This window comes from Astatotilapia calliptera, chromosome 4 (genome assembly GCF_900246225.1).
Source record: "Astatotilapia calliptera chromosome 4, fAstCal1.2, whole genome shotgun sequence".
Classification (NCBI taxonomy): Eukaryota; Metazoa; Chordata; class Actinopteri; order Cichliformes; family Cichlidae; genus Astatotilapia; species Astatotilapia calliptera.
The window spans coordinates 20,357,162-20,384,960 of NC_039305.1; the positions used below are offsets into that span (position 1 = coordinate 20,357,162).

Genomic DNA, 27,799 nt, shown 5'->3' on the forward strand with positions numbered 1-27,799 from the left:
AGAAACGGCTGATTCAAAGTATACCATAACATGGTGACGGCATCGTTGTGGCCTGCTGGAGGTCGAGGTCCCAGTCACCGGCGTTTATTCACTCACACACTCTCTCACACACACACACACACACACAGTGTATAGTACTTTTATTTATTCTCAAAGACCAGGATAACGCTGAGATGATCGACGCATTACAGAATAGAAATCTCTTACTGCTTACACAAACTACAAAAACTCTTCATATAATTCAGTCATTAAAATGATAGCCTTTATCAATACTGGACAAATGCATATAGTTTAAAAGACACGCAGCCACTCCCCTCTTATGAACATCATCCAAATCCTACACAATTATAGCTCTTTACACAGAAATAAGTAAAAAAACAAAACAAAAAAAAAAAAAAAACCTCACAATTTCTAATTTCCAATAAAAATATTCAGTATGCTAAAAATGTGAACTGTGTGAGCAGTCATTCACAGTAACAATAATGGTTATACGGGCGGTATAAGTTACACTAATAATATGCTGCAGTTCACATTTTATAAAAGATAACGCGGGTATCGTTGAGTGGCAGGACGACACTGTAGCAAAGGGTTAAAGTTGAGTTCGTTACGGTGTGGATTTAAGTCATATGCGTAAAAAATATACATGATATATGATGTATGTACATATATTATAATAGAACACACTTCAAAATACAGCGATTTCCAGTTTTAAAAGGCATCAGTAAGCATTTCCCAAAATGTAAGAAATAATTAGAGAAGAAAGAGCTCTATGGTGATATCCGCTAAAAGAAAAGAAATCCAGTGAAATTAAGGACATGAAAAGCAGTTCAACTCTGTCTACTGCCAGAGGTTTGCTCCCGAAAACAGAGAGAAATGTATTGATTGTCGCGCTGTTTTATCAGAAGACACTTCAGTGTTTTAAACATTAGTATAAACTTTTAAAAGGCGGATAAGGAATCTTAGCGCTCCTTCTTGGATCCACACAAGCTCAGAAAAACCTACGCCCGCATACACACATGGCCATGGTTGCACATGCAGTTCTCTCTCATTGGCATATGCACTTTTCTTGGTAGTAGGACATTTTATAGCATAATATCTGGGTTATAATAGCATGAAGAGCATAATAAAAGGAATAATTTACCCAAAGGCTGGAACTTTTCTTTAAGATAATAATAATAATTTTTTTAAAAATCTGTCTGATTGCTTTGTGTGTGTGTGTGTGTCTCAGGTGAGGCCCTATAGGTTGCTGAAGAGTTCGTTTTTCTTGGTCCAGTCCATGGGCGGGGCTCTCTTGTTGGAGCGTTTCTGGTGGGCGAGCTCTTTGACCTGCTGCAGCGTCAGGTTCAGAGCCGGGATGGTGTCTGTGATTGCTCCCTGTTGAAAGAAAAGCAAGCGAGTAAGAAAACCAGGGAAACTCTAACAAGAGTGAGTGCTGCACTCTGTGTTGTCTTGTGTGGCGTTACCTCAGGCGGGGTGTTCGCGGGCGGGGTTGTGAGCGAGGCGTTAGACGAGGCATTGGACGGGGAGGGGCTGACGGACACCTTCGAATCCCTCGTTGCTTCTTTCGCCACGTTGCCGTTCACCTGCAAACACAAATGCCAGTGAGCATCACTGATGAAGATTTGTAAAATTCCAACTTTTTCCCAACATTCCTGTCAATACCAAACCTCTCCACCAGGAGGCAGCATTGGATTAGTTATTTTTTCCCTTATTAAGAAAAAAGGTACTTTCCGCCTATGAATGACAAACAGGTTGCAGGTTTTTCCAAGACGATTTTCACACATCAAAAATGTTTCATAAAAACAACTAAATACACTTCACAGCTCTGAGGTCCCTTCTTACTGTTAAATGTGTTCAATTTAGTGACACACACAAGATGCTTTTAATACTTCTGGAAATATCTGAGGGCAAAAAGTGTTATCTAATCAGTAAAAGCTCAAAGTTAATCTTTGTTTTGATAAGAGTGGTGACAGGTGAAATCTGAGAAATTCTTCCTGGTTAAAGCTTTCAACGCTCCCTCATTTTTCCAGCAGCGTGCAGGAGTTTAAACCCTAACCTTTCCTGCAGTGTAACAGGAAGAATCAGCACTAAGCCTGTAAATCCTGACTGCATTTAGGTTTTTTAGGCCACTAAAAATATCTTTCACCTCCGTGACGATTTCTCTCTGACCTCTTGCTCCCACGCCCCCCCCTCCCTCTCAGCTCTTCGACCTTTTGTTACGCAACAATACGTGGAACATGCAACTTCACCGCAGCACATGTAGATCCTGACTGGCGGGAAGTCCGGGGTCAGGCTTCACTTTGAGCATTTTTGGACAAAGGCCCAAAGTGAAAGGCTGCTGCTTTTAAACACAGTAGCTTCTTTCAGTTTGTGCTCTTCATCCGAACCCGGCCATTATCTCAAGTCATCGCCTGATTTACATAAAAGTCTAAGGTATTCACACGGGAACGAAAGACTCGGTTACTTGAGAGGCCCTCAGAAAGCATTCCTGTGACGCAGCCCCCCCCCCCACACACACACACAAATTTGCTGGAATACTGAAACCACTCATTTATACAGCGGCAAGATCTTTTCTCCGTATTATTGTAGGATCTTTACCTTACAATGAGAAGCCCAACAATCAGACAACCCTTTGAGCAAACACCTGGCAAAAGTAGGGAGGAAGAACTCCCTTTCTAAACAGGAAGAAACCAGAACCAGGCTCAGTGAGGGGCAGCCATCTGCCACGACCAGGTGGGGCAGATGGGATGTTTACATGACAAAAGAAATGATGTGAAAAGGAGCCAGAGATAGTAGTTCAGTAAAGCAAGTTGCTGATTAGCTTAGCTTAGCGTAAACACTGAAATCAGGGAAAAAACACCTATCCTGATCTACAGCTGGCAGATCTGGTTTCCTTTAGAGAAAGTCAGGTTAAATGTCTCAACCCAGCAGCAATAAAGCTAATGCCAGAGGTTGAAGCTGGTGCCACCACCCGCTGTAGCGTTTGCCCAGAGAGGTTTTCTATAAAGTGAGAGTAGTTGGTCTGTTTTCAGTGGCTGGAGCAGAAAGACTGGCTCCAAAGAGAATTTTAAGATTTTGCAGAGCTGGCTTGCAAAACCAGTCTTCATAGCGCATGCTCACTCAGATGACACGATGCCCAGCTATCTATGTTTAATAACGTCTTTAATTTCTGAACTTTTGAATATATATAAATATATATAGAATATTTAATATAACATATATACGTATATGTACACACACACACACAGTATAAATGGCATTTAAGGTGTCTTGATTGCTTCTCATAACATGAAATGCCACAATCCACCTTAACAGTTGGTACCTGCTAGCTATGTTCAGTGGCACCGTGACTTCAAATTTCCTTTATTATTCGTCACAACAGGATTTGAAATTTTTAAACAATAAAAGTTAAAAGACTAAGAACAATGTTCATATTTCCTGCTTCCCATTTCTTATTCCTTGTGGTGGCGCTTAATTACTTTTGATCCGAGGCCGCTCTGTTAAAGATACCATTTATAAAAGACTCAACATTTCCTGTTTCCACTTCAAATTAAAAGCTCTCCAGTGTTTCAGTGGACAGAAACTGTGCGCCTGTGAGGAGTTTGAAAGTTCTTCCTCCTCCTGTGTCATATGTGGGTGGTGTAGATGTTAGATAAATATAAGGCAGGTACAACAAAGAGCTGTGTGAGTAAGCAAACGTGGCTTTCGGTGTAAAGCATAACGTTTTTTCCTGCGGTAACAAAGTGAGTAACGGATTTCTCGTCTAACTGGGAGTGTGTTCGCTCGCCTCCTGCTGTAAACGTCGACTGTTGTGTCTCAGCGGCATTACACCCAAATCCTCCGGCGGGATTTGCAGGAAGCTGCGACATTCTCCACGCCTCAGCCCAAAGTGCGTAGGGAAAAATCCTATTGTCGGATTTTTCTTTTTTACATTACTCTGTCAAACTTTTGCAAATAATTTCAAGTTAATGGCTGACTGGGTGGAGTTTTCTACAGGAACTACACACACAATTACAGGAAAGTGCGATTAATAACTCATTTCAGCAGCCTATCGATTCTCTCGTGTGGCGCAGCACTCCAAAACAAAAGCTGAATGCTGCTTTCCTTGCCTGGCCTTGGCCCGCTGGGTTAAGCAGCACATGAAGAGCAACAGAGCATTTAAAGCAGGAGCACTTCTTGTTTTTGAGTCTGAAAAAAAGACCTTTCCCTGCTAAAGCAAACCTCTAAGTGCTTCTGGTGGGTCTTACCTTCTCCTCCATCCCTCCGTTAACGATGGGCTCTGGCAGCGGACCTGTCAAAAACAAAATGAAGCAACTATTAGTCATCAGCATCAGCTCTCAGGCTCCCTGCCGTGGCACTGTCATGATACCTTCTGTCCTTCAGAGCTCCACTTTCCTAGATCAAGAGTTCCTCTTAAGCTCAACTTTCATCTCGCCAGCACCTGCTCTAGATCATCTATAATTCACCAGTGGGCCATCTCTTCGATGAGATGGTCCTCCTCCGATCAGCTATCTTTCAAAAAGCTCAAGTCAAAAATTTTCCCCATGTTTATTTATTTTTCCCACAAACAAACAAACACATTCCCATCTCTCACCGTTACCTTCCATCCCTCCCTCGGTTTCTCTGCACAGCCAAGAATTGCCTTTTTGTTATTGTAGCTTCTATCAGCTGCTCCTTCAGAGCTAATCTGAGATTTGAGCCCTCAGGTCTTTGCTGTGTGTGAGCGTGTTTGCACCCCTGAGTCTGAATGGAGCCTCTCCAAGTCCTAATACAGATCCAGCTCCAGGCTGAGAGGCCACTTGGAGCTGGCACCTTGGAAACCAAACAAAAGGTGCTGGCCAGCAGGGCTGCAGAGTGTGTGTGTGTGTGTGTGTGTGCGCGTGTGAGAAAGAGTGTGAGAGAGTGTGTGAGCGCTGACACGGAGAGTCGGTGTAGGCAGGTGCCCTCTGAGTGGGCAGCATGTGAAGAGAAGTGCAGGCAGTTACCTGGGAAACACCTCACTGGAATGTTTCTCCTGTAGAGCGCTATTATTTTAATCCTGCACTAGGTCTGACTGCAATAAACCAACTACGATTATTTAAGCATTGTGCTAATGTACAAATTTGCCCCTTTATGCTTTTACTCAAGTTCATTTTACAAAGAAACTCAAATAATCATGAGACGTTTAATACAAACATCAAGTACAAAATATATTTAAGTAATAAAACAATCATTTAGGTCATTTTTAGCATAAATATCAAAGACTTGTTTTGGTTTCTCCCTCTTAAATTAAAGTTTTCCTTTTTTGCTGTGATGCACGAAAGTAATCCGAGTATCGTTTGGATTTTGAATCTAGTCAGACTAAACAGAATCTGAAACAAGCTTTGCTTCTACTAAACTAGATGATGTACATTAATCTATAGCAGGTTTGTTGTATATACCAGCAGCTCAGGACCTGGCAACTCAGGACCTTGGCCCTGACAGCTGACCCCCTCCCCACTGAGCGTGCCCAGGCTTTTGCCATGCCAACAGCTGGTGGCATCATGTTAATATGGGGGGGAACTCCTGTGGCAGAGTGGCACTCAGACGCTGCACCACAGCCAGCCACACACCCACACAGAGGACCAGCTGTTGCACCATGGAGGGACCCCGAGTCACAGGCTATGCTAGTGCTCCCCCTGGGGGCTGTGGTGGGTACACCCAGTCCTGAGAAAAGTTAGAAAGTCTTCGAGCAAGGAATTAGAGGCATCTCTCGTGCCTGTAATTATATTTAAATATTATTGCTATTACTCCTCTGATTAAAGACAAAATGTGCTGACTTTTTTTTGGGTGGGGAGGGTCAAACTATCCACTTGTGGTTTATTTAAGTTGCTGTGTAATAATAAACTTTAGAAGAGAGACTTCAGCATTAAAGCCTTCAGTTTTTTTAGATAAGGGTGATGTTTTCAGATCAAAAACATGGGGGGGAGATATCACGAAGTGGCTTAGCATCTCTGTCTCTCTGTGATCCTTGGCAAAAGAATAAAGACAGAAAGAAACGAGCGAAGAGAGGAAAAAAAAAGCGGGGTTTTAATGTGCTGCTTGTTTGGGAAGACGGAAGGAGAAGGCTTGTGTCCATAACATGTCTGATAAAGCAGCTAAATGCACTCATTTGCTCCACCCCTTCTGCACAACTTGTAAAGCCTCACAATGAGCATGAAATTGTGCTCTCACCAGTCAGGTGCTCAGAGGTGGGGGTGACCCGGCACCTCTTGAAGAAGGCGTCTGTTTCGGGGTCCACCACCAGCAGCCGGGTCTCGTGCCCGCCGGCTTTAATGGCAGCAACAACATCTGAATGCGTCTTACCCTCCACCGACATACTGTTCACCTGAAGAAGACAAAAAGAGGAAAAAAGACAGAGAGAGACATTAGACATGAATGAGATATTTAAACTTTGCAAAACCGTCTGCAAACCCTTCAAAACATGACCAAAAAAAGTCCTCATTGTTGCTTTTCGTGGTTGTCCATCTTCATTCCCACACAGAAGTGAACAAACTTCATCACTGTCAGGAATTTTTTTTTTTTTCCTGTATATTATCAGTTTGTTTGCCAAAGGCTCCAGGGCAGGAAATCCTGTGTGTCCACACACAATTGCACACGCACAGACTTAACAAAGAATCCTGAAACTTTCCATTATCTCTCATATATATGTCTGTATACATTTATAAACTCTGTTTCCTACGTCACTGTGACAGTTGCCCTTTAAGTCTGGTATAAGTGTCACGTGTCTCCCAGAAGACCAGCTGACTCCTCTGGTGTAAAATCTCTATGGGAAAGCATGTGAAATATGAAGGGTGTGTGTGTGTGTTTAGGTCACAGGGTGGATCTGCACGTCAAAGCCAGTCCTACAGAGGAAGCCGGACAATAGCTGCTCAGCCAGTAACAGCAGTAACAATGGCTGTCGGCTCCTCACAAAGCCCCGGACCTCAGTGGGTGGTGTGGCTGTCTGGGGCACCTCTCAGGGACTGGAAGCCCCTCTAAAGACTCCCAGCAGACCCTGTAGTCCTTTGAATCCTTCTCTCCTTTATAAATTCTATTCACTTTCAAAGGGAGAGGAGGCGTCCTTCACGTCAGAAGACGATTCTTTGCTCTGATTACGTTTTTAAGTACTGCACAGAAAGAGTCCGTTCACTCGGACCAGATGTTTGTTTTTCCTGCTTGTCAAGCCTACCGCAGACATGAGCGAGACAGATAAATATGAAGGCATGCCGGCTTTTTTTTTTATATATATATATATACACACACACACACACACACACACACACACACACACACGCTGTAGGCAATTCGTTTGTGAAATTTCTTCCCTCCTAGATATTTCACGATAAGCTGTAAGTGGTAATACTGCATAGTGGATGTGTTTAGAAACCACAGCAGTGAGTAAAGGTCACATAGGCTCTGGTGGCTCAATAATTGCATAGTTTAAACCCTCCTGACATTAACATCAGCACAAAAAACTGTACTGGGAGCTTCATGGCAAGGGTTTCCACAGCTGAGCAGGCAAAGAGGAAAATGATACTTACAAGATTGCAACACATATGACAAACATCTTAAATATAAATGAGATAACTTGAATTATTGAATGTGAACAAAGGTCTCCATCTCCAACCAGGCTTTAGGTGAGGCCTGATTACAAGCTACACAATTATTCTCTATTTTTATCCAACTACAAAGAAAAACAGTGGAGGCTGTATAGAGCGGAAGTATGGCAGACTAATCAGGATACAATGCAGGGATATTTTTAGGGAGCTTGAAAGGCTCATAATAAGCTGCTTCTCATGAATAATGAAGCACTTTGTAACTATTTGGCACCTCTTTCAAAAATTTTAAACTTTTCAAACTAGTCAGATAATGTTTTTTGTTCCTAGTAGATAAAAATGTTTTAGGTTACTGAGATCCAGCCCGCACGCTCTCACTTTACCTCTACGATCCTGTCTTTGGGCAGCAGGCCTGCCCTTTCTGCTGGAGAGTCTTCATCCACAGCTCTGATGTACTGTCCCGGCCGCGCCCGCTCACTGTGCAGGTTGAAGCCATATCCGCTGGTGCCTCGCTGGATCACGCAGAGACGTGGCCGCAGTTCAGCGCGCACCTCTTGCTCCTGCAGGGAGAGACATCGGATGTAAACAACATGTATGTGACATGCACAGGGTATAGCAACATGTTTATAAAAATACCTCCACCGTGGGTGTCTGTTCAGCAAGAACAAGAGGCACAAAGATCACAGAGAGCTCCAGTGAGTCGTTAACCATGAATATAGAGCCCAGGTTGAACATGCAGCTGCCTGCTGCATGCTGCTTTGTTGTCCGCTGTGTTTTTGATAATTGAGAGTAAACTACAGCCGCTGTTTCAGCCCACGTGACTCTGTTTGCTCAACAGGAAGGAAAAGGGTCTCGGAGGCATGTGATTGGAGGTCTGCTGGGAAGGTTTTTCGAGAAAAACCGAGAGAGGCAGGGGGGTGGCTCTAAGGAAGGGACCGGTTACAACCTAACTCATTTCGGGGTCTGCAGGACAATGGAAGCTGGGTGTTGACCTCTGACCGCCTCCCCTCTCTCCCATGTCCTGTCCTGTTTCTGGGATGGCAGGAAGAGTTAGAGCCATATTGTCATTCAGGGGAAAAAAACAAAAACCTGGAGCTCGGTCCCAGAACCTCCCTTCCGCTGTATGGATGAAGCAGTTTCTTTATTTAGCAAAAAGAGAACTTTAAAGGCTTTGTCATCAAAGAGGTCAAAACAGCAACATACAGGAGCACTGGTCAGGGTAATCTTTGTCACCGTGACCAAATCTGACCCGACACTCCCTCCACATCAGAGCGGCTGTGCTGTGCTCCCCTGCCCTTGATCAACTGTACACTGGAAGACAATGAGCCAGCTCCATAAATAAAAATCAGGTATGAATGACTCGCTTTTCTGCAGGAAGTTCTTGCAGAGGCCTTATTGATTAAAATCCCTTTTAAACATCGCTGAACAGTGGACATGATAATAACCGAGGCAGTCTGACTCAACAGTTCCTGTCGTAATAAAACTCCACAACAGAACCGAATGACTTCACTGCATTATATAAACCAATCCTCCGCCACCCCGGCATAAAGCGCCTGAAAAAAGATAAAATCGATTTTCCAGGTGGGAAACATGTTTCATGTCAAGAGACACATGTTTCCTATTAAAACCTAAAGGGGAAAAAAAAAAAAAAAAAAAAGGAACTGAATGCATGTAAATTATATACAAAATAGAGGAATTAAAAAGGAAACTATGAACACTGGTGGCTCCAAAACAAGGAACTTCCACATCCTAGAAATCACGTGATCCGACAGCAAACCTCCTGCACCGCACTCGTGTTCATCAGCACAGGACCTTTGCCCACTTCAGGGAAACAGGCGACGAGTACAACAAAGACTTAATGCATCGTCTGAAAAATGAGTTTCATTTGAGGGGGGAGTAATGCATAAAGATGCTCTGCCTCCTGCGAGCTGTTTGTGTACTGAAGCAGAAAAAGGTTCATTTCTGCAGAATTATACCATTTATATTACAGCGCCACGTCTGCCTTGAAAGCACAGCTTAAACTATTAGGGGGAAATGTTCCCTTTTTATTTCCATCATAACATTAGATGAGAAGATTAAGAGAATCTTGTATGCATGTGAGCTGTAAGAGTTTACGATCATAAATAGAAACAACAATTGGAGCTCAAACTCAATATTTACCACCGGCGTTCCACGTTAAACTAATAGTCTGGCAGTTAGACCCAAACATACATATTTATCATTTCCTTTCCACTCCATTAGTAATCGTTTTGTATACACGTTAAAGGATAATGTTCACTTGAATAATGCAAGAAACTGTCCTCCACAGGATGTGTCTACACTGAGCAACCAAGATACAAGATAGTGCAACAAAAACAGGATACGTCACACCACGCACAGAGTTGCAGATACAGAACGATGTCTTGATTGTGAAGGCACTTCTGTAAACTGCGCTGTCTGTTCTCATCAGTGATGCAGACCGGCCATCTTTGTCTCTTTCGAGAGCCCCATCGTGCAGCAGAACGTGCACGCTACCGTTCAAATGTGCTCCCGATAAGAGCAACAGTTTCATCACGCTGCGAACCAATTGCACAAAAATTTTTTCGCGCATTGCTTAACCTTTATCTTCTGGAGTTACACCCAAGCTAAAAGGAAAAGGGAGCCCTCCCTTGCAAGTCCTATAAATTTAACAGAGGCTTTTAAAAGTAGAGACTAAAGGGAAAATTGGAGACCGTGTCTGAATTGGTGGCTCGGCGTTTCTTATTACTGACCTTCCCTCATTCTGAAATCCTGAATAAGAACTCTATGCACTGTTCTTCTGTGCGGTGGTAGAGAGAGGCTTTATCTGTATAAAAAGGCTGGCTCTCACCACAAATGTGATTACAAGTTATCATCTACTGGATGTAAGAGCTCTGAGTCTGTGTGATCCACAGTCACTCAGTTCACCATGTGCCATTTAAAAGAAAAAAAAAAAAAACCCAAAAGTGGGTGAAAATATCGAGTGTCATTCAGACACATCGAAGCGTCAGATGGGCCTGAATCTCATCATCTGGTGCTCTGGCTGACATTAGCAGTTCCTGCTTAGGGAAGAGAGGGTGAGAGAGTCTCTGGCAGGAACAACAAGGGAGGATTTGTATCAGAGAGGAGTGGAGGGCCGAGGAATCTCCACGCGGGTCTGAAATCTGTGGAATCTGCTGAACACACACGAGCCAGGAGGACAACTGAAGATGCCAAGTGTGTGTGTGTGTGTGTGTGTGTGTGTGTGTGATTATGCTGCTGCTACGCTTTACTCATATTACTTGTTATCAGTTTCACTACTGATAAAAATCTGATGATCGGTTACAAAATGAGGTGCAGATACGTTGGGCCCACAGGACTTAACATTCATGGCATGTTGTGTAAACTCCCTCACTCTCTCATACCGCTGCTCTTCCTGGTATAACCAACTGAGACTCGTGGTTAAATCAGAGTGATATGCTGAACTGTGAAGTTGTGTCTTCCCCTTCCGGCAGACTCGCTCTTGGCCTGAGCTCAGCTTAGATTAGGAACATCTGTGTAAAACTTTACTCGGATTAGGGCACTTCCCAGTCCAAGCGCATAATATGTGGTAGGAAAAATAAATTAATCCAATCAAAGAGGTGTCAGACATAAAGCCTGCTGGCCAGAATTGGCCCTGTAAAGACTCCAATCTGGCCCACTGCACGGCTTTAGAAAAATGTGAAAGCCGGGATTAATTGAGGACTTTTAACTGTATTTTCACAACTTTAACAGCTTTGCCTACTGTTACAGACCTCCTCCATGACCATTCATACTAAACCAAAGTAAATAAGTAATAGATAAAGAATTAGATGACAGAGAAATTACTGTTTTCTTTTTTACCGTCTACTAGAAAAAGCTTCCAGTAGATGGTGGCATTTCTGTGAATTAACAAACAATTTGTGTTATACCGTAATTACAGGACAGTCTAGCTTTCAGATCTTTCTCTGTAATTTTACATTTGTTTCTTATAACTGAGCCCAAAGTGCTGTAAATGATAGTAGTAAGTGATTACTTTCATTTACTACAGCAGTTTTTCTTTATGAAGTACAGTTTCAAAGGTTCTGAGATGTACTGTTGAAATTGCATTTTTTCCTTATATCAAGATATCTCAGGTTCAAGTTCTTTACACTAAAGGAATGGAGAGTTTCACTATTACAGCCCATTTAAGTAACCTCCATGACAGGAAAATAATGCCTAAGTAAAACAGTCGCTCCAAAAACAAGTCAATCCCAATATACTGAAATGTTAAAACACCCAGTTTCACAGAAAAATCCTCATTTTCAGCTCAAGTGAATAAAAAAAGCAAAACAAAAAGCAAAAGTACTCAGCCTCCTAGTTTTCACAGCTGATGTCCCTGTCGTGACTTTTAAACCTGTTTACACTGAAGTATTAATGGGAGTGTGACAGGTTCATGTCCAGGGTTTGGTTGCACCATCACACAGTGGATGGTGTTTTCTTGTTCAGCATAAAGCTGTACATGCCTGTGTGGGTTCTCTACAGTAATCTGACTACACCCACCCCCACCACACTCCAAAGACATGTATGCTAGGCTAAATGATGGTTGTTAGCCCTGTGATAGACTGGCGACCTGTCCCATGTCCAGAGTGGACCTTTATCGTCTCTATCGTCTTGTGCGGGCAGGGTGCCATCACATCAAGGTTAAGAAAAAAGAAAACGAAAAGAAAAAAAGGATTAGGAGGCATCATGGTAGCCGTCTTTCATATACAGTCTTTGATTAAATCTTTTTCACCTGTTACTTTACAGTCAAGTTTTTCTGTTGTGTAAACAACTTCTCTTTGGATAAAAAAAAAAAAAAAAAAGAAGAAAAAGTTTGTCTCAAGATGAACACACACTCTCCAAGTGACACACACTTTCCCTTCAAGGAGAGAAGTGCCGAACAGGAAATGTTGACACATCTTTCCTCAGTATGCTTCCCCCTGTGCTGCCTTTACTTCTCAGAATGAAACAGAAATGCTACCAGGATGTGCTGCCGTATGCTAATAAATGAAACCGCTTTCATTAAAATGCCCAGAAGAGCCAGTCTGACCTCGTGCTATCTGTGTAGAAGCAACTGGCTGCAGATCCAAACTCTTCAGTCTGCAGTCACGTGTTCCTATGTTCATGTATGATGGCTATGTGGCAATGCAGGCAACTGTGCTTATCCACTGCATCAGTTTGTCACCTGCAGTGTGCACACAGCATAGAAATCAGGAATCATGGAAAAGCTGCACACATATAGGAAGGCTGTGGAAACCATTTCAATAAAAGCCTAATTTTTCTTGTTTGTTTGTCTTTTACTTTATACTTTTACCTGTGCTGAAAAAAGAAGGAAGAAAGGAGGGCAAATAGGAAAACCTGACAAACATGCTAAGTTTGTACAACACAGAGGTGGGACTGATAAATCCCATGATACCAGGGTTATTCACAGCAGCTGTGACGTCGTATTGTGATTTCCAGCAATAAAACACTGACATAATTTCTGATAAGCGATCGAACTGACCATAAGCTGACTTTTAAACGTGATAAAATAACACGTTACTTCACAGAATCTAGTAGTTATTAAACCACTTGTAGCCGCTGTTACTGAAGCAGCATCAACACTCGGTTAAGTAACACTGGGCAGTCCGCACAAAGCCAAACCATTTTTTGTTAGTAGGAAGGTAGTTGAGTAATATTTGTTTGCATCTAGAGAAATCTCTATTGAAAAAAAAAAGAAAAAAAAAAGAAAAAAAGAAAGAAAAAATAAAACCTGCTTCCCAGCTGCTGCCGGCTGGTTTTCACTCTCACACACCTTCTTCCGGGCGACTCGTGTGTGCGAGTGAGCAGCTTCTATCTTGCTTTGAATACCAATAACTCCGAGACAATACGAGGTCCCATTTTAATATTCCAAAACCACACTTCTGAGTCACACGGCTGCCTCACAACGCAGCAGCTTTTAGAGGTTTCTTATTGAGCTTTTTTAACAGATCCCCCAACCCAGATTTGTGTGGCCCTCTTTAAGACTTGTTTCTGGCTTTCCTCAGGAAGCTGTGATAACCATGAGATAAGGCATGATGGCAAAGTTCAACTCACAGGCCTCTGAGTGAACAACAGGCAGCACTTAAAAAAAAAAAAAACAACAAAAAAAAGAAAATCACATGGGGAGGAGATGATGCTGAAAATGAAGCTCTCTTATCTATAAGTTTTATTTAGATATGAAGGAAACTTAAACTGGCACACGAGACAAGGGATGAAACTGCAAACTACCGCAGCAATCTTATGGTTTCGTGCTCATATTTCTGTAGAAGCAAACGTTATATTCGATGTTAGCTGACGTTAAGTAGGCAATAGTTACGTACTCAAGCAGCTTAAAAAAAAAAAAAAATGACACAAACTGCAGTTCCTTTAATGGCCACTTAAATCCGGCTTAAAACCCCAAAGTTTAAGGTAGAAATAAAAAAAGTTTATAGCCACTGTTATAAACTTTCACCATAATAATAAAAAAAAGTATATGAAAAGCGCACTTCACTCATATAAAATTAACTCTTTAAAGGTCACTCGCTGGAGCAGTGTGTTATTGGAGGACATAAGACTTTTGTTGGTCTTGTACAAACTCCTTGTTATGATTCAAATCGAGCCCTATAATGGGTTTAGGTAAGGGATGACTCACAGGATGACATATACAGTATCACTTTTTGCTGTAATTCTAGTCAGTGTGACAGTAGTGGCTTTAGAGCCCTTTCAATGCTACTATCTTACAAATATTATTGATTGTTGTGACGTTAATAGAGTGCTCACGAGAAGTGTGTGTGTTTTTATGAATGAGGTTTTCATGTTATATTATGCCCCAGTCACACAGGCCGACTAGTTAGTGCCTGGTAACCTTCAATCACTAGGAAAAAAAATTAGTATTCCCTGTCTGGCGTTTGCTAGAGTTTAGGTGAAACTTGTTGGAAAGGGGGTGCTGCACCACAAGATGATGATTGCTTATGGTCACCCGTAGCTTGCACGGATGTTGCCGACACTCAGCTAGCCACTGAGCGGTAGTCAAACTTGAAAAAGTGAAATGGAAATGGCACTTTTTCAAGCCAAGTTAGTATCTTCCATGGAAACTACAGGTGACCGCAGCATCCTGCTAGTGATCAAGCCAATCACGCTTACCAAGAGGCACTTTATACCTCTTCGCAACCAATTTCATGCCATGACTGCCAGCAACTTTCAGCAGCCACTCAACTAGTCAGGGAATAAATATTATTCCTTAGTAACCATTGGTTGCCAAGTAGTTGCCAATCAGTTTCTAGGACTGTCTAAGCAATGCACTCCTACAGTTCGTGGATGTTCCTTGCTAACCAAGCTTCTTAGCATTAGCCGACACCTTAGCATTCCACCCTCCAGTCCAAATATGGTCGACCTCTTGCTTCAAAACAACAAACAAATAAAAAAAAAGCCTGTGAAGCTATAAATCTGCGGTTTGCCTCTGCTACGGTCAGCATATTGTAAAGATGAGTGCGATGGGAACGACATTAGTTTTACAGTGCGTAGCCATAAAAACAAAGCACTGGACAAACAGGAATGTTTACCTGATGATGACATTGGAATAAAAGTCAGGGGATCATCAGAGTCATAACGATTCAACTACTCTTCTTTTTTTGTTTCACATACCCAGGACAACAAAAAAAAAAAACAAGAAACCCTTCATGTTGAAATTTCCTATTACATAAACTGTTCTCCTACCCAAGCAGCTGCTGTCGACTGCTGACGACATCCAATAAAACTCAAGTCCTGCAAATCATCAACTGCAACCTGTCACACTCAGATGGGCTCTGAATGCAGATGTCATTTAAAGCGGTCACTCTTTCATCTTTTTGCCGATTGCTTCATACCCCCTGTCGTTTTACTAAGAGTGGGGGAAGCTCTCCCATGAGTTTGGCCTCTTTGATCAGCATAACTAATAAGCACTAAAATGACACGCTGCCAGGCATCGTGGTTACACAGTGACGCGACAAACTGCTGACCTCCCGGCTCCTTGTGATTGCCATGTGTAGTTTCTAACAGATTAACAGCCTCAAGGGCAGACTTAATTAATGTTTGATGCAAACCTGGTTCCTTTTTAACCACGGCACAAGTTTTGCCCTCTTGAGTGTATGGAGCGCACCACTCTCTCAGGCGGGATAGGGGTGTTGGGTTTCAAGCTGGATCATTAAACCAGCTGGGAGGCAAGCGGAGAGCTGAACAAAGCACCCTACTGTCCCCCCCACTTCCATTTGAGGATGGGACAAACTAGCTGTACAAAAGATAGCAAAGAAAGGTTTTACAGAGGGTTCCCGTTACGATGAACTCTTTGGGGGAAGTCCTGAACACAGAACGGTAATGTCAGTCAACACAGCAGGGGTACACGCACTGATAAGATACCAGAGGGGCCTAGACTTCACTTCAGCGTCTTTGAAAATGTTAAAGTGAAGGTTCTGGCTTTGCTCGAGAGGTTTTTGTTGTTCGTCCACCCTTCAGTCCTCAGTTTTAAACTCACAGTTGCGTCAAAACAGCCAGATGGTTTGTTCCATCGCAAATCAACACGGTTTTATCTCCTCAGCCAGTCTTCCTGTCCTTGACCCTCCACCCCTGCGGACCTGAGTGCCGCACGAGCCCAACAAACCAAGTCTGACCTCTCACGTACAAATACGCACACATACACAGCAGTTGATGTGGTTATAAGAAAATGCACCAAGAGGAAGGGAGGAGTAAATATAGAACATGAAAAAGGTGTCAGAGGGCTTTGCTTTTAAATTTGGCTCTCACAAAGCAGAACATGCAGATGTGAGTCGAAGCCATACGATGATGAAATCACCTTATATGGTACATATTGACGACAGCCTGCTAGGGAAAATATTTTGAACTTCATTCTCTCATCTCGTGTATTCAGTGTGTTGTACTTTTGCACACTACTATACAGTCTCACATACAAAAGTCTCAAACCACCACTAATCTCTTTTTATTTTGCTGTAGGAAAATGGGAAATAGGTCCAGTGATTTATTGAAACATGCGCAAACACAACGAGTTTGAAGGTCAACATTTGGCATGACCACCTCTGTTCTTCAACACAAACTCTCTCGTGCAGTTTTGTCATTTTTTAAGCAGTCGTCAGAAATATTTCTCCAAGCTTTTTGAAGAACATTCAAGAAACAGGACATTTTTCCTTTTTCTTAAAGACATGACTTTTAGATGATGTTCTAGGTCTGCCAATTCTTTTTGTTTTGTTGTGTCCTTCTCCAGTGTCCACTTTCCTCAGATTTTTCAAGCACACAATGCACACCCTGCTGAGATATGCCAGGTTTGCAGCTAGGAGCTCTCTTGGAATCACCTCATTGGTGCTAAAATGCTATTTTAAGCCCATGAAAGTGTGTTATCTTTGATATACATATCAATCGTAGATTGAGCTAAAGAAATGGGAACAAATGATGTGTTTGTGTTACACTTGAATAATGCACAGGTTGTTGTTAAGTGGCTTAATAAATAAATGAATAAATACAACAAAAAAAATACACACACACACACACGTCTGAAAATGGTCAGGTACAAGGACTGGACTGAAAATGAGTGAAAAAGCATCCAATGTATGAAAAACAAAACAACAAAACCTTTGAAAGACCTTCAGAAAGCCTGCAGAGCTACTGCTCAAGGCCACATAAAAAAGTAAAGAAGAAATTCTGGCTCATTGTTATCACTCAAAACATGCCAAGGGGCTGCGTCACATTATTAAAGCCACACTTAGTTAAGAAAAGCAATCTTCTAAATGCATTTCTCTCCCCTCTTGTCTCTCCCTGACAAGTAAATGTAAGCAAACTTTAAAATTAGCCCAGGAAGGGCTGTCTCTCGTCAGAGCTGCACAGGAAAGGTCTATTGTATTTTTGTCATGTGTGCTAGCCACAGAAACACTATCACCATCATCATCACAAGTAACCAAAATTGACTTTGAGCCTAAAATGTGAAAAACGGTTCAGAAAATTGGAGCCAACTTCTTAAGATGACCTCACCAACAAGATATATTTAGGATTTTATTAATGAAAAAGACAGCGTGAGATTGTTTAAATGGATATTTGTGCTGCTTAAGTGTATTAACGCTCTCTGAGGGTGGCGAGGGTGGAGAGGACCTTGTGCTTTGGGAAGGGGGGTTATTTCAGGGTGCACAACGAGTCATTTCCCCCCCGCCCCCGGCAGGGCGCGGCGCCTCGGCTCATTGTCCGGCCGGGGTGGTGAACCTTCAGCAGAATGGAGAGCGAAATGGAATGTGACATTGTAGAGTCTCCATCCAGTATCCCACGGGACCCAATCGCCAGGCAGCGACCAAACCACCCACACACCCGCGCAGTAAGGGTTCAGGTTCCACCCCTGACCTGGGCCACAGTGGCCTTGGCTGTCGGGGACAGTGGCGTCGTTGTTTGGCTGGTGTCACAAAGGTTTCAGTGAAACAGAGCGCCGTTAATTGCGTGATACACTGACGCCACTGATTATTTATTACCTCCACGATCAATACAACAGTGTGCTGCTGATCCAACTTGACTGCAGACGCTTACACCGGAGTGCTGCCTGACAGTTTTTTCCTTTTACCAGTTCATGATTATCTGACATTTAAACAATGGGGTATATGAACATGTGCTGGCATTAAGAAAGCTAATGCTCATTTACCCTGATGGCCTGTGCGTTAAAAAAACGAAACCGTGGCAATTTCCCAGGTTGAGGAGTACCGACGGGGCCTTTGTTGCACACCCTCCAATCGCTGCTCTCTACCATCATTTCCTTTCCTTGGGCTGCTGTTTGCTTTCCTCGCCTCACTCTTAAACAGATATTGCAACAAACTGCAATGTGACTGCCTTGCAAAACATTCCTGATACTCTCGTCATCTTGGGCAGCATTATGTGATAAAATACTTTCGAGTTTAATACGATTCCCACCCTTAAATTACACAAAAACAGCGTCTCAAATGAAAGCTTCCTGATAATAGATGAGTGGGTAAAGTGTGCTCAGTGGTAGCGCCCAGCAGCGGTTACTAAAACACTAAATGGATCCATATTGCCATTTTTGGTTATTTGCTTTAACAGTTTTACTTAACATTATAGAGGCAATTAACCAAGATATTAATACTAGAGTGCAGAAATCTGCAGTTCCTTGAATGACCACTGGAGCTCAGCTGCGAAATAAGAGTCGGAAAACATAGAAAGTATGTTTGGTTTTTTTTGCTGTCTGTCTTAAATAAAAAGCTTAAAACGATCAGTTACTCAACTCCCTTAGTTATGCGCTGCAATAGGCTTAAACTGCTGGCAGCTTTCTTTTTAACTCCCTATGTGTTTATATAGGACTCTGCATTTAATCATTACAGTGGAACCCTGACTTACGAAATTAATTCGTTCCCGAGCAGCAATCGCACCTTTTGAGTGAATGATAGGCTATGGGCTAGTTGCTAACTGCAACAACAATACGTCGTTCAAGTGGAACAGCGAAGCGCAAGTACGAAAGCCAAGGGGGTTGTCACATGATTCGGAAGGCATTGTGGGTATTGTGGGCTCAGCCAATCAGAACCAGCGGATTTCGTTACGCGGGCATTTTGCCGTAACAGGGGCAGAAATATTGCCGTTAAGTGCCTTCGTAATTTGAATTTTTCGTTAAATGGGGTATTCGTAAGTCGGGGTTCCACTGTAGTTATTTCTATTAATTATTTATTATTACTGGCTCTCTTCCACAGTGTGTCTTTTTTCCTTTCTTCATCCCATCACCTCAGATGGCCCCGCCCCTCCCTTAGCCTGGTTCTGCTGGAGGGTTCTTCCTGTTAAAAGGGAGTTTTTCCTTCCCACTGTCGCCAAAGTGCTTGGTCACAGGTGTTTATTGTTGGTGTTTTATCTGTATTATTCCAAGGTCTTTACCTTACAATATAAAGCAATATGAGGCGACTGTTGTTATGATTTGGAGCCATACAAATACAACTGAAGTGAACTGGATTGACTAGATTTGACTCAATGGCTCCTTGGCAACTGCCTGATACAATTCTGTGGAGTGTGGGTCATTTATCTTTATGTAGCTGCTACAGACGACCATAACAGGTCATGAATGTTTCTGCTGCTGTGTCCACATTATTAATGATTTGTTGATATTGCACTTCTAGTTTCGCATAAACAAACACGCAGCGGGAAAGTCGTTAGGCTCACAAATACAGAGATCTCCGAGATGAAACATGATGAAGCGCATGACATCCTCCGCCCCACATATCTAGCAAACAAAAGGGCAGAGAAGGGTGACTCCCGAACTTTCTCACACATGGGCGTGAAAAACCAGCTTGCGCACACACATGAAAGCACCCACACAGAACAAATAGAAACGCAAAGACATGCCCGGGCGCATGAGCAAACGTCAGTCGGTCAGAATGAATCACGGAGAATATCTGATCCTGTCAGACAAACACAATGACGCGCAATTCATTGGCCAAACACAGCCTTGAACAATACCTGGCTTTGTCACAATGATAATCAGACTGACTAACATACAACTTATCAGCTGGACGCACTGTTTACTTAGAACCACAACTCAGTGTCCACCCCTGGGAGATCCCTATTCATCTGGGCTGCATTAGCACTCGTAATGTTGCATGCATTTGCCCTTTTCACTGCCGAGCAATGGTGAGATTGCTTCCCCAGCATTTAGACCACAGTTTACTCTGCACTAAGCTGCTAAGAGTCTTCTTGCTGCCCACGAGGAGGGGGGGGGTTTGGGTGGACAGAGGATCACGATGACGAGGTGGTAGAATCTCTCACCAACAACAATGACAGGAAACCAGCACAAACTTCCCAGGAACTGAGCACAGGCCAAGACTCCACTAGACGCCCGCAAGCAGCCAGAATCACAGCCCTAACTACGCTGGCTCAAAGAGCCAGTGTAGGTGTGGCCGTTTCAGCCTCAACTGCATGACAAACGATCACAGCAAGCTGACTACTGATCTATTAAGAGGAAGTTAAATTTACCCAGCATCTGCCTCTGAAGGCGTTACATCACATGTCAGCGAATGAAAGACAAATCACGTCTTTTAAATGAGTATATACAAATCAAAAAACCCTTAGTGGAAGTTCTGGTGCTGAGGGCGGAAGCGAGAGTTTCGTGTCTTTGCTGAAAAAAAATCTATTAAAAAAAAGAGCTATGCAAATCCAGCACTGCAGGCCACACAGATTAAGTCCTCCCACACAACATGTTATCCTGAGAACTGTGCTTTCTATGTACGGACTGCATTAAAAAACAACACGTATGTTCACGAAAGGTCTTTAATGAGCAGGTTTTATATGAAAGTTCAGATTAGAGGAGAGAGAAGTGACAAACAGCCAGCACATCAATAGACGAGTCCCTCAATTTAGGCTCCTGCAGTCTGCGTGGTTTCTGTCGGCTGTACTTACACACACACACACACACACACACACACACTTTCCTCTGTATACAATCTCAACTAGGTTCAGTCAATTACATCCGACACTAGCGGTCCTGCCTCTCCCTCTAATTAGTGTTTAAAGTCGGGCTTAAGCAAGCAGCAAGCAGTCAAGTCCTCAAAATATCCCACTCCCGCGCTCTCTCTCCCTGCAGTCCACGTTAGATAAACGTCATCTTAAAACACATTCTTAAAAAAGAAAATCTCATTTTCCCACAGCTCATGATTGTATTCCAGTGAGTAGGAAAAATGACTAAGAACATCAAATTGTCAAAAATACAGCAGGTGCTAATAAATCTTTGTGTTGACTGAGCAAATAACTGGCTGATAGTTTCAGCTCCAGTTTTGATGGCATGTTATACAAACACCTCAATCGCTCAAACTCCGCCAGAAAAAATACACTCATCCCCACAAGTCTTGCAGCAAAAGCTCAGAGAAGAGCGTATCGGGCACACTTCACTGACCTCCACAATAGCAGGGTAAAAGTTTTACTGCCCGGTAAACAAAACGACGACCTTTGGAACGGCTGATGTGTTTTGCTCTCCCCCCCCCCGTGTGTTTTGTTCGCCGCTGACGACAGCGGCAGAGCTGATCACTTCGACCTTCATCTCTGCTCATCCAGTTTTTCACACCTCGCTTTCTCACTCTCGCCTACCTCCATCCTCGCACATATATATACACACGCACCAACTTCACACAAACTGCACACAAGCACCATCAGTGTAACCATGGAAACCAGGGCTCCTCAGCTTCCGGGGAGGGCGTTGTTCTTCGAACCCTCTTTTGTGTCGCTTCAAAGATGAAGCCAGACAGGCGGAGTGTCCGTGTGGCCGCTAAACCAACACTGTGTTTTTCAAGGCTGTGTGTGTGTGTGTGTGTGTGTGTGTGTGTGTGTGTGTGTGTTATTGGCTTGGCAACGGGATTCGAGACAGGAATGCCGGACAGGATGTAGGAAGAAAATTCCAGAAACAGTAAAGTCAATGCCAAAAACACCCTGAGGGTGCCTGTGAATGCAACGTAGAAGCAAGCAGACTTTAAACAGCATCCCTCAAGTCCAATTTACACTCTCATACTCTCTACTGTGTCCCCAAGTTACTTCCTCAACCTGTGGTTTGTGCCTTTACACAAAAACAGAAATTCCCAGCTAGGCTCCCTACTCACTCCAGATCCTCCGTATGTTAAACTCTGGGAGACAGCTGGAATAAAAGATCCGAGTGGTGAGAATGAATTTGTTAGGAGTGCTGTCGTTTGTTTCCCGCTGGTTTGCGTGCCAGCGTGCACCGCACTGCCACAGCTCCATTAGGCCATCTGTGGAGACTATCGAGAGTAAACACAGGAACAATCGCTGTATATTCCTAGGACAAACAACATAACTGAGCAGTGCTCGAGTGCTGTGCACAAGCGTAGGCTGTTGCTATTTTCATGTGAGGGAAAAAAAAAAAAAAAAGAAGCTTAAATAAATACCAGAAACATGTTTCCAGAAAAGTCCTGCATGCTCTGGGTATGTGAATGCTGTCATTATACTGCGGGTACAAGAGAAAAAGTTTATATACATACACATGCATTATGATAAATGCAACACTGTGTCAAATGAGCATGAGCGTCAGATTTTTGAGAACAGATGACTAATTTCACTGATTTCATCTAGACAACCGATCGCTTTATGCTCCACTTGGTTTTGTTGCTGCATCTCTTCGGGTTTACTAAGCAGTGTAACTGGACGGCTCTTCTCGTGAAGGCATTTTTACTCATTTACAGAAAAACATGAGCCATCTATAATCAAAATAACATGGTTACCAGATCAGGTTACATATTTTTCCTCTGGTTTTGAGTGCTGTTAATCAGTAAAACAGGTTTTTTTTTTTTTTTTAAATCACGTAAAAGAAGAAATCTGGCCTTGACGCAAAAGTTATCTTTTATAGCAAAACCTTTCCCGAAGACTAACAGTGCTCCATTCTCATAGCGCTTGAATTAAGTGTGGCATTTGATATAGCAGGCCATAAAGTTTGGTTTGTGAGGCTGCAGCATTGGGATGCAGTGATTTAGCTCATAGACCTGTAACGTCTTCTTTAAGAAGCTTTTCTGTCCCCCACTCGTTACCTGTATGAATGGCACCTGTTTGAACTCATCATCTGTATAAAAGACACCTGTCCACAGCCTCAAACAGTCAGACTCCAAACTCCGCCATGGCCAAGACCAAAGAGCTTTCGAAGGACACCAGGAAAAGTATTGTAGACCTGCACCAGACTGGGAAGAGTGAATCTACAATAGGCAAGCAGCTTGGTGTGAAAAAATCAACTGTGGGAGCAATCATCAGAAAATGGAAGACATACAAGACCACTGATAATCTCCCTCGATCTGGGGCTCCACGCAAGATCTCATCCCGTGGGGTCAAAATGATCATGAGAACGGTGAGCAAAGATCCCAGAACCACACGGGGGGACCTGGTGAATGACCTGCAGAGAGCTGGGACCAAAGTAACAAAGGTCACCATCAGTAACACACTACAACGGCAGGGAATCAAATCCCGCAGTGCCAGACGTGTTCCGCTGCTGAAGCCAGTGCATGTCCAGGCCCGTCTGAAGTTTGCCAGAGAGCACATGGATGATACAGCAGAGGATTGGGAGAATGTCATGTGGTCAGATGAAACCAAAGTAGAACTTTTTGGTATAAACTCAACTCGTCGTGTTTGGAGGAAGAAGAATACTGAGTTGCATCCCAAGAACACCATACCTACTGTGAAGCATGGGGGTGGAAACATCATGCTATGGGGCTGTTTTTCTGCCAAGGGGACAGGACGACTGATCCGTGTTAAGGACAGAATGAATGGGGCCTTGTATCGTGAGATTTTGAGCCAAATCCTCCTTCCATCAGTGAGAACTTTGAAGATGAAACGAGGCTGGGTCTTCCAACATGACAATGATCCAAAACACACCGCCCGGGCAACAAAGGAGTGGCTCCGTAAGAAACATTTGAAAGTCCTGGAGTGGCCTAGCCAGTCTCCAGACCTCAACCCCATAGAAAATCTGTGGCGGGAGTTGAAAGTCCGTGATCTGACCAACTGAATTGGTTTTTTGTTTACACTGGTGACTCTGGAGTCCTTACGGGTCTATTATGGGGCCCATCCTTCTTTCATCCCTTCATTACGTTGATGACAAACCGCTCTATCAACCAATCAAGTCCACAGACTCAACAAACCTCTCTGAACTGAACAACTGTCTAATAAACACCAAGAAATGGACATGAATGCAAATATTATTGACTTTCAACTCAGATAACAGAAATTCTTACTGTTGGTCCAGACAAGTTGTATCCAAGCATCACCATACTACATCAGGTTTAATGGCTCCACTTTAATTTTTGCATTTTAAGTTTATTCCAATTTATTCTTTACTCGAGATTCTTTGTTGAATTTTTCGTTTGTTTATTATGTGTTTTTTAGAAACTGTTTATCACTGGTTCTGATAAGTATTATACAAATAAAGTTTATCATCATCATAATCTACCAACAAAAGACAGGTGGAGCTAGCTAAACTTGCAGTCCACATGCAGTTGGCATCTTCTCACACTGTCACAGCTTCGTCCCTCTGCAGGGCAATATGGTTGGCAAGTTTGTTAGCAAGAAACTAGTTCCTACATGAAACTGCTGACAACAGAGTCTGGATTTTTTGCTTTTTTGTTTTGTTTTTGAGTAACCAGGTCATGATTCCTGAAAACAAGCATTTCTGGTTAGTTTCTGAATTTGTTTTTGGTTCCATAAGGTGGAAAAAGAGGCAGACATCGGTACAGCTGTGGCCAACTCACAGCAAAACAACCTAATTTCAGTTTGCAGCGTCATCGCCTGTTTGTTTTATCTTTTAACACCTGTGAAGGAAAAAGAAAGAAGCCGTCTCGCAATTAAGTGTTAATGGAAACATCTTCCAATTAATCAGCACTTAACACTTCACCCGCAGAAGATGATGATTATTATATTAAGGAAAAAATGAAAGCTTAGCCGGTCCCTCTCTGTCTCTTTGCGACGGCTGCTGGCTATTATGACCCTTCTTTCCACCTACAGTTAAGTACGGAGGATGAGCACCGCACACAGACGCAAACAGCCTCAGGGATAAACATCCGAGACGCTGCAGCGAGGGACACAGATGTTCCAGACTGCAGGGACCCTCGTCCTCTTGAGTGCTTACACTCGGGAAACAACAAGTGGCTGACGCAGATTGAGAACATGTCCCTAATTTTTAAAGAGAAAAAGATCAAAGGGTGAAAAAAAGGCACTTAGTGGGCTTCATTTTGTTTCATTTTTTTTTTTTAAAAGGGGAGTGGGAACTAAACTATTTCCTGGTGATTGTTGTGGATGGCTCACAAATGTAAGTCATTTGTTTTTTGTGGTTTTCTACATTGAGGGTACATTTTTTCCTTTTTTTAAACTGCTCAGCTTCAATGTGTCACTGTCCTCACATTTTCAAGTAAATTCTCTTTAACGCCAGAAAACAAAAAGATGATCAGATTGGTACGAATATCGATCGTTGGTATTGGTATCGTAGCAAAGCTGAAAGGTTTGTTTTTTTGTGTTAGATAACACAACAAAATGAATTGTAGAAAGTAAACATCACAGTGATTTAGTGGTCATGAAATGTCTTCAGACTGATGATGATTCATCTCATGACACACTGCTCTCCCCTACATAAGCTGCCTTTATAGCTTAAAAATATTGGCATTGGCAATATAAGTCCTGTATCTCTCAGCACTGTGAAAAACATTAGGAAATCAGTTATTTGGGAGAAGAAAGGCACAGTTTGAGGCCCTGTTTTCGTGATCTCAAGCCTTTCACCCACAGCAAATGCCCTGCCAGCAAAGCCTGCCCACAACCTGGCAACACGTGGATGCAGCTGACACAGAGCACCTATTATCTGCATGAAACAGTACCTGCGTAAAAGCAGGGAGCTTTGATGCAGTTATCAGCACTTATATCTAAGTGCCATCATTGGCATAGGCATAGATTGTGGGTGGGGATGCTTGGAATAAAACCACAGAAAGAGGGGCTTTTATTTTGAAAAGTTATGGGGGAAAGTTTTGATCTGTGGGAAACCTGGTGCCTGATTTTATAGTGAAACATTTGCACAACGCAGAAATGGCAAAACTTGGTGCACGAAAATTCTCGTGAAATGCGGGAATTTACCAGTTTCATGTGTCTCACCTTCTCAGAGCTGATGCTCAGCTTCTTCTCCACGTGTCCGTGGATTTGCCCGTTAGTCTCTGGGATCGGCGTGGACTCTCTGGGCGTCTCTTCAGGTGTCTCCTCTGGTGTCGTCTCCTCAGGTGTCGTCTCCTCAGGTGTCTCCTCCTGCTTCACCTCCTCCACCACCTCTTCTTCTCGCGGCTCATCTCCGTTTTCTGTCCCGTTCACTTCTCCATCCTCCTGCTTCTCCTCCACCACTACCTCGTCCTCCTCAGTCTTCTCCTCCTCCTCCTCCTCAGTCTTCTCCTCCTCCTCCTCCTTTTCCACCACTACCACCTCCTCCACTTCTTCCTCCTCGAAGGGTAGGGGGACCCCGTCGGTGACAAAAGCTTTCAGGCACTTCAAGTTGTGCTTCTTCAGCAGCTGCTCCGTGTCCGGGTCCACCACTATGAGCTCCAGCCAGCCCACGGTGGCTCGTATCCGGGACACGACCTGCTGGTGGCTCTCGTTCTCCACGTCCTCCCCGTTCACGTACACCAGCCGGTCGCCGGCACGGAGCCCGGAGGTCTCTGCCGGGCTGTCGGGCTCCACTAACCGGATGAACTGGCCCGTCTTACCTTTCTCCCCGTGGAGGTGAAAACCGTAGCCGTTGTCCCCCTTCTCCAGCGTGCACAGCCGGGGGCGCAGATACTGGCTTTTGCTCGGCATGTTCGGCTTCACTCGCATTCACGCTGCTGCTGCTGCTCAACCTGTTGCTGGTTCACTGTGGAAATAACTAGAAAGCCTCCTCAGGATGCTGCCGAGGAAGATTATGTGTGAATGAGAGGAACCCTCTTAAAAAATTAAAAAACACCCACCCCCCGCCCTGCTGTGGAGACCAGTCCGTGAGAAACGCTGCTGCTTTGCTTCTTCCTAATGTGCTCTTTGCAGCGGAGGTGGTCTAAATCCTGAGCGAAGCCCCTGCTCCTGTGCGCACTGAAGGTCCTGACCCGGGGACTGGGCTGAGGCCGATTAAACTCAATCAGCAGACGCTCCCTTTCAGTGTTGCTGCACAAAACAAGTGGAAAAGCCACTCAGGAAGAGGGAGGTGCGTTCACTGAACGGCCCAGCTGGCAGCTTCATGCAAACTAGGGGCCAGTGGAGGAGCAAATACAAATCGAAGCGCGATGATTTCCGAAAAACAAGAAGAAGAAGAATTTGAGGAAAACAATACATATAAAAAACACACACAGAGTAATCCTGGGGATTTTAAAATCTGAATCAATTAATTCTTAGTTTTAGCTTTTACCTTTCTGAAGTCACAGGTAAAACATTTGTTTGTCATTAGCATATTCACTCCACACGCTGCTGTAGAAACAGTCATTCCACTAAGGTAGGGGTGGAGCCCATAAATTATGAACTTTTAACTGGATTTTCTTCAGTTTTACAGCTTTTGCTAAATTCATACTACATCAAAGTAATTAAGTAATAGAGGAACAATTAAATCACTGAAAAGTTCCTGTAGAAATTTGTTTGGTCATTGAGCAACTAAATTAATTTTTTCAACTTATTTTCTTTATTTTTTCCAAAGAATCATGCTGACACATTTAATTATTTTTAAATTTGCTTTTAAG

The 27,799-nt window shown here is 43.3% G+C and overlaps 1 protein-coding gene across 1 annotated transcript; it reads right to left on the bottom strand.

Annotated features, from left to right (window-relative positions):
* Positions 1-123: 123 nt before the first annotated feature.
* nherf1b (NHERF family PDZ scaffold protein 1b) lies at positions 124-27,539 on the bottom strand. Its single transcript, XM_026165384.1, has 7 exons — positions 27,475-27,539; positions 26,205-27,313; positions 7,940-8,116; positions 6,193-6,346; positions 4,248-4,291; positions 1,464-1,583; positions 124-1,374 (listed from the first exon to the last, which is right to left on the bottom strand). The coding sequence occupies exons 2-7, from the start codon at positions 26,910-26,912 to the stop codon at positions 1,237-1,239; spliced, it is 1,341 nt and encodes a 446-aa protein (XP_026021169.1). The 5' UTR covers positions 26,913-27,313; positions 27,475-27,539; the 3' UTR covers positions 124-1,236.
* Positions 27,540-27,799: the final 260 nt, after the last annotated feature.